Source organism: Schistocerca cancellata, chromosome 7, assembly GCF_023864275.1.
Source record: "Schistocerca cancellata isolate TAMUIC-IGC-003103 chromosome 7, iqSchCanc2.1, whole genome shotgun sequence".
NCBI classification, from domain to species: Eukaryota; Metazoa; Arthropoda; class Insecta; order Orthoptera; family Acrididae; genus Schistocerca; species Schistocerca cancellata.
The window spans coordinates 324,621,065-324,636,543 of NC_064632.1; the positions used below are offsets into that span (position 1 = coordinate 324,621,065).

The following is a 15,479-nucleotide window of genomic DNA, read 5'->3' on the forward strand; positions in this document are numbered from 1 at the left end:
CCTCGCATTTTCGTGCAAAATGATGTGTGGGCTGTGCACAAAGTGTCACCGCTTCTTTCATAAAGCTGGTCGCAACAGCATGCACTTCTTCTTCAGAGATGCTAGGACAACCTGCCCGATGCATGTCTGCCACAGTTTGCCGACCTTTGTTGAAGGCTTTTACCCCTATGTGCCCCTGTTCTGTACAGCAATGCCGATTCCCTGCATGCCTCTTGAAGACATTGATGACACTGTCGTGCTGTACGACCTCTGGTTCATTCAGTCTTGATCCAACTCTGTTGTTCCTGTTTCGAAAGCATAGTGACTCCGTTACGTTAGACAGCTCACTCACAAGTGACTGTGTTTCCCTCGATTGTGCGCATGTTGGTGATGTGGGACAGATGAGTCCAATTGCTCAGAGGTAAGGCAGGTATGTCAACAGTGTGTGCTTTCAGCGACAATAGTAGATTCCATTCCATAGTGTCTCCACAGCAGTGTTGCCACTACTTAAGTTCCAACCTATATATTAGGACTAGTGTGTAATAAACTCCCCTGTGTTTGTCGTCTGGGGGCAAGGGCTTTGGTGCCAAGTTTTACCGACTTCGGTCCAGTGGCCTGGGAGGAGTTCATACACATACATACACTCTGCTTTATATATAACTAGCCATTTCCCCATGGCTTCGCCTGTGTATGTGTTCAACACATATGTTGCACACATCTCATTCTCCACCACTCTTTTTTCGGTGATTTCCCTAAATCGTTTCAGGCAAATGCCGGGATGGTTCCTTTGAAAGGGCACGGCCGATTTCCTTCCCAATCCTTCCCTAACCCGAACTTGCGCTCCGTCTCTAATGACCTCGTTGTCGACGGGACGTTAAACACTAACCACCACCACCATCCCCCACTCTTTGTCCATTTTCTCCTCTCCCACTGTGTCCATGGCCTCCTCAACCTCTCTCTGCCTAGCTCTTCCTACCCACCTCTCCTACCCCTCTTTCTGTCAATCTTCTTCTGCCACCTCTCCTGTCCATCTCCTCCTCCCTTCCTTCTTTGACCATCCACTACTCCTCCCCTATCTGTCTGCCCATTTCCTCTTTGTATCTCTCTCTCTCTGTCCATTTCCGCCTCCCTCTTCTTCCTTCTACCCTCACTGCCATCTCCATCCACTCCTGCCCCCACTCTCCATGTTCATCCTCCTCAGCCACCCTCTCTCCCTATTTATGTTCTCCTACCATAACTGAGTCTTCTCTGTCCATCTCAGACTGTCACCATCTAAGACCATCTGGACATAAAGCCCCTGAAAAGCTAGTTGATTAAGCAGGCTGGTACTGCCACAACACACCGTTCGTGCCAGACAGCTCTACATGTCAGTGGTATGAAAACCGTTCCGTTCTTTTTATTTTTATTATTTTTTTTCCACCTGACATGTAGGCTGCCCTGCAAAGCAGATCGGTAATGGAGGACAGTACTGTGTCCACGCAACACGTCTGTCATGCAGGGCACCCTATATTGGAGGGGCTGAAAACACACGTTATGACCTGTACTTCCACTCCTGTTTGAGGTAGTACGATGTACTGGTGCTCAGGAAGGTTGCTGTTTGTGTGCCAAAATTGAGTGAAATCATTCCAGCAGTTTGGGTGGAGATCCCAGAAATACGTGCAGATAATCTGCTTTATATGTATATGTACCCTCCACCCTCTGTACCCATCAATTCCTCACCTCCCTATCTGTCCATCTCTTCCTCCCACCTCTATTCCCATCTCATCCTCTGTCCACCATCCTCTGTCTCAGGTGATTGGGGCAGATTGAAAGGACAGTTGTGCTCCACTGACGGTCATTTATTGAATCCTATAAGTAATTTTTTCTCACCATGTGGCATATGTTCTAAGACTGTTTTAATTTGTGCAATTCATCTGTTTTAATTTGTGCAATTCGTCTGCTTTGTGTGTGTGTGTGTGTGTGTGTGTGTGTGTGTGTGTGTGTGCATGTGTGCATGTGTGGTGTCTGCATATGTGCAGCATTTTTTGTAATGTAATCATGATCTTGGGGTGTTTGCTGTGGTTGAATTTGCATTTTGCCTTAAGGACCTTGTTACCTAAGAAATGCAGTTGTATGTATTTGGGTTCATTGCCTTCAGGTGGCAACATGGACCCTACCCATTGACACTTCTGCCCCTGGATCTTGAACATGGGACCTACTTTGATTTGTGTACATGGTATTATTGTGGTGAACAATGTCATCTGGAACGCTGTGACTGGTTGTGGACCAAGGAATTCCATTTAACCAAGCCATTTCTACAATGCATGCTAGTTGTTTTGACAGAAAATAGATTTGCACTGCAAAGTGAAAATGATGCTGACATTTCACCCACACTAACATCTAGTATCTGCATAAGTCTTGTGAGGTGCATAATGATAGGTCAACATAGAGTCTGCCCCGGTAGCTGAGTGGTCAGCGTGACAGACTGTCAATCCTAAGGGCCCAGGTTCGATTCCCAGCTGGGTTGGAAATTTTCTCCGCTTAGGGACTGGGTGTTGTGTTGTCCTAATCATCATCATTTCATCCCCATCGACGCACAAGTCGCCGAAGTGGCATCAAATTGAAAGACCTGCACCAGGCGAACGGTCTACCCGACGGGAGGCCCTAGCCACACGACATTTCCATTTTATAGGTCAACATGGAGAGGTGTGGATGTGCCTCTGTCTGACAATGTTTCATGTTTTCAAGGGATGTCTCACACTGTAATGGTGTCTCGTGAGACATAGTGTCTTAGCTGTTGAATTCATGCAGCATGGTCATCTTCAGATTCCAGTGTTCTGTGTGTTGCCGCAATTGATCGTATCTGTGCTTGATATTATTGCATGTCCTCTGGACATTCCTGTGCAAATAACATTTTTGTTTTGCATTTGGCACAGGGCCACATTTGACTTACAGGCATGTGATTTAGTCTTAGTGCGTTGCTTCTGTCAACATTGTGTGTGTGTGTGTGTGTGTGTGTGTGTGTGTGTGTGTGTGTGTGTGTGTGTGTTTTGAGTAAAGAAGTTCTGAAGGACATTTAGGTCTGTTGTTGGGCATGTCAGTGCTGTTCAGCTATGTTGAGCAGTGTACTACATCGTCCTTGCCAGGTAATGAAAACATCTAGGTATTTCACATTACCGTATTTACTCGAATCTAAGCCGCACTTTTTCTCTGGTTTTTGTAATCCAAAAAAACCGTCTACGGCTTAGAATTGAGTGCAAACTAAGCAGAAGTCCTGAAAAATGTTGGTAGGTGCCGCCACAACTAACTTCTGCAGTTGAATATATGTAGCGCTACACAGGCATGCTTTGCAGTCACAAAGATAAACACTGGACCGCATCAGTAAATAAATTGAAAAAAAAAGGTGGAGGACGAGCTTTTTTTCTCCGAGTTTCGACCACTGCATTTTCACACATTATCCAACGAAGTCATTACAAATTCCATATTGTTCATCTACGAATATAGCAGCATTTCAATGTACTACAAAAATCTGATTGGCAAGACTGTTTGGTATGTTTGTCAATATGGCCAACTCTACGTTCTGAATTTTTTCCTACCTGTGAGAAGAGATGGTTGCTAATAGGAACTTTTATGAATTGTGAATCACATGCAGTATTCTCTTCACCGTTAGAATAATACAAATATAAACATTTTGCCTTGTATTCTTTCATGTTTGCTGCTATCTCATTTAAATCCTGTCTGCCTAATAAACTACGAAACTTGAGTGAGACAACAGCAAACGCGGAAGAATATACATATCATGTCATGTTTATATTCATATTATTCTTATGCCTAATAGTGATACAGTCAGAAATGAAGCACATTCCCTAGATTTTTAAATCTAAGATGACGCTAATTCTGTGCAGTATGTAATGCACTAAAGAGGCGTCTACAAAAATTTTCAAACGGAGAACAATTTTCGCTAAACTCTTGTTCAGAACATCTTCTATCATTTGCAGTCTATTATTTGGTTCTTGTTGATCATTATCAAAGAAAGCAGCAGTGTAAGTAACAACAAATAGCAGTCTCTTTCCATTGTTTCGCTAATGAGACAACACCTCTCTTTTTTTTATTGTAAGTGGCGGTAGCGCACGCAAAAGCTAGCCATGCCGCGAGCGGGACAGGTCGTAAACACTCATTATCAGAATGCGACAAACAATGCATGACACAGTACAGTAATGCATTTTCAGCTTAGAGTGCCGTAAACACCTATAACAAAGAGAACAGCACTTAAAAGATCAAAGAAAAATAAGCAATCGATTCAAACCAGACGAAGCACGTGAAAAACGAAGGGTACCCGTATAAATACGGATGGAGCGCATGACGCATAGCAATGGCTACCTGGTAAAGCTTAACTGCTAAGCTTACGACTCGAACCAAACTACTGTAGCTGTATCGTCATTCATTCAACTCTAAATTGTGTCTCATATCACAATGGACCAACTTCGTTGATTTGGAGGTGCAGCCTAAAACTTTTCTCTCCCCTTGAATTTCGAGTCTCAAATTTCAGGTGCGGCTTAGATTCGGGAAAATTTTTTCCTTGATTTCGAGTCTCATTTTTCAGGTGCTGCTTAGATTTGAGTGTGGCTTAGATTCGAGTAAATATGGCAGATGACTACAGGGGCATGTGGGTCACACTTCTGGTGTGTAATTGCAGTACATGTAGCACAATTGCTGTGATGTAATGATGGTCACCACTTTGGAAATGACACATTGTTGTCTGTGGAAGGAAGGGAATTGATGTTCATATGCTGGAGTTGGGGGGGGTGGAGAGTACACCCGTGTATGGCGGGTGTATATTCAAGTGATTATTAGGGGCATAACTTGTAGGCTCACCACCACCTAAAGAGATGGCCATGGCATGATTGGGGTGATGTCACTTGATCAAGACAAATTTGACATGTTGCTGCACTGACAGAATCAATGCAAATGGCCTGCAATCTTTCTCAAACAGTTTTACAGAATTTCCATAATTTTGCATTTGGTCCATATTAGACCAATTGTCACTGTGAATGAAATTTAGCTAAGATATTGAATTTTTCTTTAGGCTTGGGAGAAGGTTTCTATCTGCCTCCAATATAAAGAAAATGGATTTTAAGTTGCATGTTCCCTTCTGATTGCACTAGCACGGGAATAAAATATTCATGACATCACTCATATCTCGTAAACCATTTGAGATACCAAAATGACATTTTGGCCAAGGATAGCACACAAAGAGAAGAGTGTTTTGCCATATGGTTAACATATGGAACTTTATCTATGATGATATAGCAGAAGCTACAGGTTATATTTTATTTGATAACACACAAAGAGGAGAATGTTTTGCCATATGGTTAACCTATGGAACTTTTAGATATGGTGATGTAGCAGATGTTACAGTTTTTATTTTATTTATTTTTTAATACCAGTACTATAATTTTTTGAGTCATGAACGGCTAGTGAAAAGAGAATTTGATAATATGAAAAACATGAAATTCCTTCTCTTATGTCACTGCAAATCAACACAAGATATTTTCCATAAGCTGTTGGTCTCTCTGTTCACCAATAGGTTGCAGCAGCTACTGCAAGGTGATTTTATGCCAATTATACTGTGTTTTGGCAAAATAAGCAAAATTTAACATCTCAACAAAAGAAATGAAGCTATTTCTCATAACTGAAATCATTTTTTTTAAAAAAAGAAAAGCTTAACATGTCAGACACAAATAAAACACTAATTCTGTTGCAATTTTGGTAGAATTTTGTAACCCATTGTATATTCAATAGTGAACATTTGTGACTGAAAGTTAAGAAGTGATTTTCTTCCTGTTCTTCATTTGAGTAATATGGAAATAATTCACAGCAAATAGGACATTTTGACAACCAATTAGGGCGAGGGATGAACGTCTTCACTTTAATCATCTTTTGATGTGTTAAAGATAAATTACATATGTTTGTAATCTATTTTAACCTAAATGAATTGTCTCAAACAGTTCATAAAGTAATGAATGTCTTATTTTCATGACCTTATTAACCACAGACGACCAGGCATCAAATATGTTATTTCCAATAGAACAATTCTGGATTTTTGCTGTGACTAGAACTGATTTAGTAAAACTCTTTTGTAACTCCGAGGCTATGAAAAAAACTAACGACTTGCAAAATCTTGCCAGCTATTTATTGAAGACATTTTTACGAAAGACTTCAAAGAGATATTTGCTTTTAGAAGTTTCACTTCATTACTCTGTACAGGCATAGGAACAGAAATATGGTTCAGTATCTGCAGTATATGTCAAAGATAACTGATGAGTAGAAAGAAAATCCTTTGGTAACTTTCATTTTGTTGGTTTACAGAAACAAAAGAGAAGAAACTTCATGTTCTTCATACTAGGCAAATTCTCTTTCCACTACATGTCTATGACTCTTTTAAAAAATTATGGCACTGATTAAAAATAAAATAAATAAATAAAATGAAAATTGTAGCTTCTACTATATTGCCAAAGACAAAGTTCCATATGTTAACCATATGGCAAAACACTCTCCAATTTGCTTGCTATCATTGAACAAAATCTTGTTTTGATATCTCAAACAGTTTACAATATATGAGGGATACTATGAATGTTTCATTCCTGCGATCATGCCATCAGAAGTAAACATGCTACTTAAAATCCATTTTCTTGAGATTGGAAACAGATAGATACCTCCTCCCAAGCCTGAAGAAAAAGTTAATATCTTGTCTAAATTTCATTTACAGAAACGTATGTCACAATACGTACCAAATGCAAAATTATAATGTCACCTATTTTTCATTGCAATGTTTTTGAATTTGTCATTTATGTAGGAAATATCACAATAATTATGAGACTTAACAAATGACATATAAAGCTACAGGTAGCATAAGACTCAAGTTTGTGTACTGAATATATTCTGTGAAATTGTTTGAGAAAGATTGCAGGGCATGGGCCATGATTCTGTCAGTGGAGTGGCTCACCAAACCTGCTCAGCTCTGGGTGATGCCACACTGAGTGCACCGTGGCCTTGTCTTCAGGTGGTGGTGGTAGGCTGACCTGCAGAGCAGATCAATAGTGTCATCGCACAGCACACCTGTCATGCAGGACAACCTATACAGCAGGGAATTAAATAATGTCACCTGTCTGTATCTTCATGAATGTTGGAAGTAGAGCATTATAAATCCTCCCATGTTGGTCTTCTTTATGTGTTACTTCATATATATTGAGGCTAATCTGTTCCCCACAGTTTCCCTGTATACATGTATGGCACACATAATGTGCACTCCTCTTGGTCCATGTCCTTGTACCCCCACTCTGCCCATTATTTCATTGCCTCCTTGTCTGTCCATCTTCTAATTCCACCTTTCAGCTTATCTCCTCTTCCCTCCCTCTTTTGGTCCATCTTCTCCACCCCTCTCTCTGTCAGTCACCTCCTGCCCTCCCTTTCTGTCTGTACATCCTCTCCCGCCCCAGTCTCTCCCTACCCATCATTTCCTTTCCCCCCTCTCTGCCTATCCTCCACTCCTGCCCTACCCCCTGGCACTCTCTCTCCGTTTCCTCCTCTATCTATTTCAACCTTTCCCCAAGGCATGCCTATGCACATGTGTAGCCTCTGTCAAAGAGGGCAATAAAGCTGACTGGTAATGTCCCACAATATGCCCTTTGTGCAGCACAGCCTATATGATAATTGCCTGGAAATCCAATTTTCCCCATGATGTGTGGCTACCATGCAAATCAAGCTGAAATAATCCAGCACAAAACACCTGTTGTGCTGGGCAGCCTGTGTGGCAGAGACTTAATGGCATGCGTGTCTGTTTGTCCGTAACTATTAGAGCTAGAACAGTACGGCCTTCTCTACGTTGGTCTTCTCAGGGCTAGGATTTTGTGTATTAGATTTGGTCCACTTTAGTCCAGGAGCCTGGGACTACTTCTGAAACATATACACTTACATTAAGCTTTATATATACTAGCCTTTTCCCTGCAAATTCACCTGCATACGTGTATGTCACATATAAAGTGCACACTTCTTGGTCTGTCTCCTCCTCACCCCTCACTGCCCATCATGCCCTTCCATCTGCTCCTCTCTCTTTCCCTGTGTCCATTTCCTCCTTTCCCTCTCTCTGTCCATCTACTCCTGCCCTCCCTCCTTCTGTCCCCTATCCATCCACTCCTGCCGCCTCTCCCATAGTCCCTTCTTGCCTCTGTCATCCTCAACCTTCCTCCAGCAGTGCCAATCCACACATGGGGCTCCTGTAAAATACGTCGATAAAGAATGCCCATACTATTCCCAACACAATACACCTGTCTTATAGGGCAATGTTTGTGTCTGGGTTTGATAACTGTTTCTTGCCCCTGACATTAAGGCTGCACTTCAAAGCGGTTCGATAAGGCATGCTGACACTATTCCCGCACAAGAAGCATGTCATGTGGGACAGCGTGTACAGCAAGGGCTGAAAAACTTGGCTCTGCCTGGTATTTCTTTGTCTGTTTCTTATAAGGAAGCTTCTTCATTTCAGCAAGTCAACCAGACAGGAAACGTTCCACTGGGGAATGACTGGTTACACAAATAGCTTGATATTTTACTAAACACAGAAGTTTACATTTTAATTAACTTTGTTGCATTTTATCATAACCATTAGAATTTTTATTATAAAGAGTTTATGGTGGAAATTACTTCTACTGGTGTAGTGAGGGTTGTGTTCATATTACTGAAGTTGTGTGTGATGTCTAGTTTGAGATATTCCAATCCAGTATACACTGAACCTGACAACACCAAGGTTTCAGTAACAGACAAGAAATGAAGGTTTACAGAAATCACTGCAGCCAGTCACCTTTTGTTTTATTCTTCAATTTTTATTTTCAATTAGTGGTTTTGAGTCACCTAGCGAGTCATCATCAGATGGTAGATATTTATAGTATGTAATTTCAGGAATTATTCATCACAATTCCAGTGTTACAAACCACAGTGGATAAAAGTTTTAGATAAGAAATACTTGTTAAATATTTTCACAACACTGCACACAACCGTCACCAATGTATCATTTACTCTTAATGCTATTTGCTCCTATTCATATCTGATCTACCAGTCTCCTCTTTCATTATGTGTATCTTGCATTATCTTTATTGTATTACCTGATGTGACGATCTTCTGCTTATGATTTATTTATTTTGACATCTGTGTTACTAGCTTTAGTGTTTTACAGTCTACCTTGTAATGGGCACATCAGAGCTGTTTTTAACTATTAGGTAGAGTTTCCTTTTTGACATATAAAATACTTGAGTAATCCATGGCTGTGGTCAAACTAGGTTTAATTTCAAGGGAAAACAGCTTTCAAATAAGGTAAGGACATTATTCTTAAAAGTGTTATACACCTGTAGACTTTCAGTACCTCAACTATATGGTAAAATTTTACCTTTATTATTTCCATTATTTGCATCAGATAATAGTTGTGTCAGAAAAAATAACTACAACAATAAAATCATAAAAATGTTGGGTACCAAATTCAATGAATACTTCATAGTAATGGCAACAAGTAAAACATAATGAAGTATATTTAGATTTACTCTGAAAAATACTATGTACACCATAAAAAGACATTAATTTATAAATATAAACATACTGCAGAAACCATGATCTTTTTAAAATGTGATAAATCTATGACTACTACATAGTTTCAAACAGAGTATTAAATATGTGTGTCACATTAATAGAACTCATTGGAGCTTTATAATTGCTTAATCACTCATATAAATGCATATTTTAGATAAAGTAATATGCATAAACAAAAACTGAAATAAGCTGTTGGGGAAGTAACACACAATAGATGTGTGTCAGTTTTAAAACTTTATCTTTTGTGTGTCTTTGAAGTCTGAGTATACTGTAATATGGAAAAATCAGTTTGAACACAATGAGCATAACCTGCAACCTGCTTAGAAAGAGAATTTGATGACTTCCATAGACTCTGAAAATTCTGCAGTTGCTCCACCATATTGTTCAACATTATCTCTGAGAGGGGGACCCGAATTCTTTAAAGACAGTTTTGTTCACCCACGCTGTATTTATGGCAGATAATGGGAATACATTGGCAGATGAATTTGAGCTGCTTAGGTGTCATATTATTTGCTGCATCCTCAGCCACTGCATACAACATAGTGGCCAACTACACAGCAAGGGGACTTTGCCATCTCCTCTGTGGGATAGAGGGATGTAATATCTGTGGCTGACACCTTATGATCCAGCCACCAACCACAAGCAGTGAGCCGTAGGTTACCACCCATCAAGTTCTGCACAACTCAGTCACAGCTCATCCCATCTGCAACAGTTGCTGTGGTACCTGGGAACACATCACCACCACTATTGCCAGGCCTAGCTTGCCTGCATGAGCCATGCAATACAAGAACAACATCTCTGCTGGCTGGTTTTATAAGATGCCACCCAGCAGCTTGCCAGGCAGTCCTTGAGTGTCCTAGTTCCAGTTCCAGTTTGCGAGTTCGACATTGATGTTCTGCGATCACTGTTCATCAGAGTGCATTGCACACCAGTTGGAACCCAGACATCAATAGTGTAACAGATACAGGCCGTGCCTATGGTTGTGTTCCCATACTATGTCAGCCTGTCTACTCAAACTGTACCCAAGAATTATTATTAAGTGGTTCAATTTCTCATCATATCAGGATGACCTTTCAGGTGCTTTTGAGGAGCAACTCAGAACCTAACATTAGGACATATTCTATGTGTCGTGGGCACATCTCTCTTCTTGTAGGGTGCATCACTCACATAATGGGATAAAATTATAGACTTCTCTTTATTCATAATATTTATGTCTCACCAACTGCTGTGCTCTTGATGCCTGTGTACACAAATGTCATCAATTTTGTTGTCACTGTTCTGCTTCATCAGGCCTGCAATACAATACAGTCTGGAAACAATAAAATTGTGTTTGAAGGCCTTAAACAGGTTACACATGTACAGGGTGGCAGTTATTGAACAGTATGAAATAAAATCACCATAACTTCTGAATGGTTTGTGTTAGGACATTCAAACTGCATGAGGCATGATGGGAATTAGTAAGGCTTGGTTTAGTGATAAAGTCCACTTTTGCTTGGATGGGTTTGTCAATAAGCAAAATTGGTGCATTTGGGGGACTGAGAATCTGCATTTCATGATAAAGAAGTCTTTCACCCTCAACGGGTGACTGTGTGGTGTGCAATGTCCAGTAACGGAGTAATCAGTGTGATATTCCTTGATTGCACGATGACTGCTGGACGGTACTTGAAGGTTTTGGAAGATGATTTCATCCCCATTATCCAAAGTGACCCTGATTTTGACAAGATGTGGTTCATGCAAGACAGAGCTCAACCTTGTCGAAGCAGGAGAGTGTTTGGTGTCCTGGAGGAGCACTATGGGGTCCACATTATGGTTCTGGGGTATCCAGAGGCCACTGGCATGGGCCTTGATTGGCCACCATATTCTCCAGATCTGAGCACATGCAACTTCTTTTTGTGGGGCAATATTAAAGGCCATGTGTACAGCAATTACTCCAAAACCATTTCTGAAATGAAAACAGCCATTCAGAAGGTCATTGACAACATTGATGTTCTGAAACTTCAGCAGGTCATGTAGAATTTCACTATTTGTCTGTGCTACATCATCACATATGATGGCAGGCATATCAAACATGTCATAATCTAAATCCAAATATCTGTAGTGACATTTAAATGTTGAATAAATTGCATGCATGCCATGGATTGTAATTTTGTTTTTCAAGAATTGTCACCATATATGTATATCAGTAAAGTGTCTAACTAATGTTACTTTCTAGAAATGTAATATACATATGTCTAGTTAATGTCAATAATCAATTCAAAACCAAGGAGGTATACCAAATATAATGCACATAATTAAGTTTAATATGGTCAGGCATTCCATAGGATTAATATGTGGTATTGGTCTCTATGGTTTATAACAAATACTAGTAACAAAACCAATCTAAAATGATTATTAGTGAGTAAAACATTGCTCAAAAGGCTAAAAATTCACCAACCTGTCAGATTCTCTGACAAAGGAATGAAGTGCATCTATAGTCATGTACTGATCCTGTATGTAATGAGGCCTTACCTAGAGAACTGTATTTTATGTTTGTAGTAAGTAACCTTAGACAGACAAAATATTTCATGTTTTGCCAGCACTGATGATCTACAGTGTTGTCATGGGGATGCTGCTGGATTGTTGTGCTATCTTTGGACCAGCAGGTACTCTGTAACGCCCTGAAGTATCAGAGGGGACTGATCTTGTGTATACACTAACTGATATGTATGCATGTCGGCATGTATAAAACAAAGAGCAGTCCCCTGACGCTTCAGTGCACTAGGCAACACCTGTTGATGATATTGAGCATTGGTAGACACTTCACTCATATGTATTGTGTGTAACCGTCTAAGGTCTTGTTATGGTATTTTATTGTAGAAAGGGCATTCAAAACGTTTTGCACAGTCATTCCTAATTTCTTATTTTGTGCAGGAGGAGAATGAAATTTTTTGTGAACATACTTGAAACATTTAGCTATATATTGAGCCTACTCAATGTAGCTGTGATGCATCTGGCCCATCAACTGTGATGCATCTGGTCCAACGTACTTTCCATGATGTAAATGCACTTTGGTAAAATTCTGGGGATTGACTTTTACACCATTGCTTGACACAGGAAATAAGATCTTTCTCATTAACAAATGTTTTGCCCTGCAGGTGGGCCTTCAGATGACCAAAGAGGTAAAAATCAGACCGAGCCAAGTCCAGGCTGTAGGAAGGATGAGAAACAATTTTCCAACAAATTTTCCTGATTTTCTCCTGTGTACGGGGGTTTGGCATTGTCATGGTGTAATCTGATGAGCTGAACCTGAAGCCATGCTCTGTGGGTCTTGATCGCACGTCGCAGCTTGTCCAGTGATAAACAGTAATGGTCCTGGTTAGTTGTGGAGGCGGGTTCCAAAAATTCGATGAAAATGACACCACACTGATCCCAGAAGGAGGAGGTCATCACCTTTCGGCCTGCTATTCGTGAAAGTCTTGGTTTCTCCTTTCAAGGGGAACTAGGATGACACCACTGCATGGATTGGGTTTTGTCCTCAGATTTGTACAAAAACCACCATTTTTCATCCTGGGTAATGACGCCATCAAATTCCCATTTCCACTCTTCCGTAAAGGTCTTCATGAGACCCTCACACACATTCTTCCTCAGGGTTTTCATTTCTCATGTCAATAATCTAGGTACCCTTAAAGCGTGTACCTTTCCTCCTGACTCACACTATAGAATCAACAAAAACACAACTGTCAATGGAAAGTAAATTTTGGTATCAAAGAGAATTGGGCACACTATTTAGTCCTTATCCATAAAATCTTACTCTATGAATTAAGTTATAATTTGCTAGAGTCAGTCATATATGTTAAAATGTCTAAGCGATGATAAAAAGTGTTTAACTCATAATGAAGAACTCCATCTTGTAAATTATATTGGCTTACAGAGGTCGCATAGATATTATTTTCATGTATACTCAATGTGGACTTTTATTACCTGCTACATGTGACATTAACTTTTATGTCTGCTGACGTATGTAGATGGTTCAAAGCCTCTCAACTGCATTTGTCAACCAACTCTATATAATAAAATAAGTACAGTAAATATTACTATTGCAGCAAGTGGTTTGTATAAGCATAAATGGCATGGAAAACATTGCTATCCTTTCTGACAAGTCCTTCTTCAGAACGAACAGAATAAGTATACATGTATGAATACACCTGCATGATTACATTATCCTGGTTGGCGACACTGCACACACTGCAGCTCAACTGGGCTGGTGAAGTGAAGTCATCCAGGGCAATGTAGCCATGCAGATGCATGTGTATTCTGTAAGCTTTCAAGAAGGATTCATCTGAAAGCATATGTTTATATGCCAGTGACCACTCAACACTTCACCTATCACCATTACTCCTACCATTATTTATATTCCATTACAATGTTAATATTCTTATTGCCCATTTTTGCAGAATAAATACTTTATTGGTCCTTGGTGTATTGTGCCAGTGTCCACACCATGAAATAGTAGGTAGTTAAGTTATGAAAATACACTACCACTTTAGTCTGGAAGTTGAGGTACCATTCTTAGAAGAAAGTCTAACAGTAGTGTATTTGCCATATGAAAAAAGACCTTGTCAAGATGATGTATTATAGACACTACTGAGCACAACTGAGCAGAAAAGGCTTTTACTATTTTACTTTAAGTGTAATCAATCTCATTAGGTTTTTTGATTCATGTTCAGTTGACTCATTCACTGATACTGTAATGTATGTTTCAGCAGCCTAATATTTATTGGATGTTTATGTTGCTACTTATCGTTCATATATTGCTACTTATCATTCAGATGCCAATATTTTTTCTTTGGAAATGACTTTTACATGTACTAACTTGGAGGACAAGCATACTTATCACACAGTTACATATGTGACAACTATTACAAATTTGAAGAAACTTTTTTTTAAAAAAAGTTGTTTCTCTACAGTGGATACTACATAACAAGAAGAAACCAGATCCTACACAGAATCATCCAGATGATGTTGCAGCTATTGAGATTGCTGAACAAACAATCGGCGATTTTAAATTAAAAAGTGCTGTTGATTACATTGTACCAAAGCATTTGAGGGTGACTACTGTGAAAAAGTATGATGAGCTACTTTCATGCAGGGAAAAGGTATTTGTTCATTAGTCATATGTTGTTATTTTACAAATCTTTATATTCATATGGAGCCTGCAGTCTTTGTCATAGATGACTACAATCACAAATCAAATTTCGGGTATGCTCCATTTGAACTTCCTAGATTGGCACATTTCATTCAAATAAAGGATTTCAGAGTAAATGTAGAACAGTTGATATGTCAGTATGGGAAAGACTATTTAATGCTTTATGTTGTTTTCAAAAAAAATAGTACACATTTCAGAAATCATCTAAAATAGTTATGAAGGCTGATAGCTGGCACTGAAAATCTGCATTAGTCAAGTAAGAGATGCACTTTTTCCCAACATAGTCCCCATTAAAAGCAAATTATCTTTGTGCAACGTTTTTACATTGAGTTTATTTTATCTATGGTAGGAAATTTTGTAAGACAAGAGAAATATCCATCTGTGCCTACCATAAGCTCTACCATATAACTAAAAAAGTTATCATCTCATATTTATATTAAAGATATGTCCACCACTGGTAGCTGAGTTGTCAGCACGACGGAATGTCATACCTACCAGCCCAGGTTTGATTCCTGGTTGAGTCAGAGATTTTCTCCACTCAGGGACTGGGTGTGGTGTTGTCCTTATGATCATCATTTGATCCCCATCGACATGCACCAGGTGAACTGTCTACCCGATGGGAGACCTTAGCCACATGGCATTTCCATTAGGGGTACAATTTGTTTTTAGCTTGAATACATAAAAATAGCTGCCTTTCAAT

The 15,479-nt window shown here is 39.6% G+C and overlaps 1 protein-coding gene across 1 annotated transcript in view; it reads left to right on the top strand.

The window, feature by feature from the left end:
• LOC126092749 (cilia- and flagella-associated protein 44) overlaps positions 1–15,479 on the top strand; it is a 668,515-nt gene that overhangs the window by 378,221 nt on the left and 274,815 nt on the right. The window contains exon 17 of the mRNA XM_049908475.1: positions 14,541–14,729. Coding sequence (XP_049764432.1) covers positions 14,541–14,729 — 189 coding nt within the window. The remainder of the gene's footprint in view (positions 1–14,540; positions 14,730–15,479) is intronic.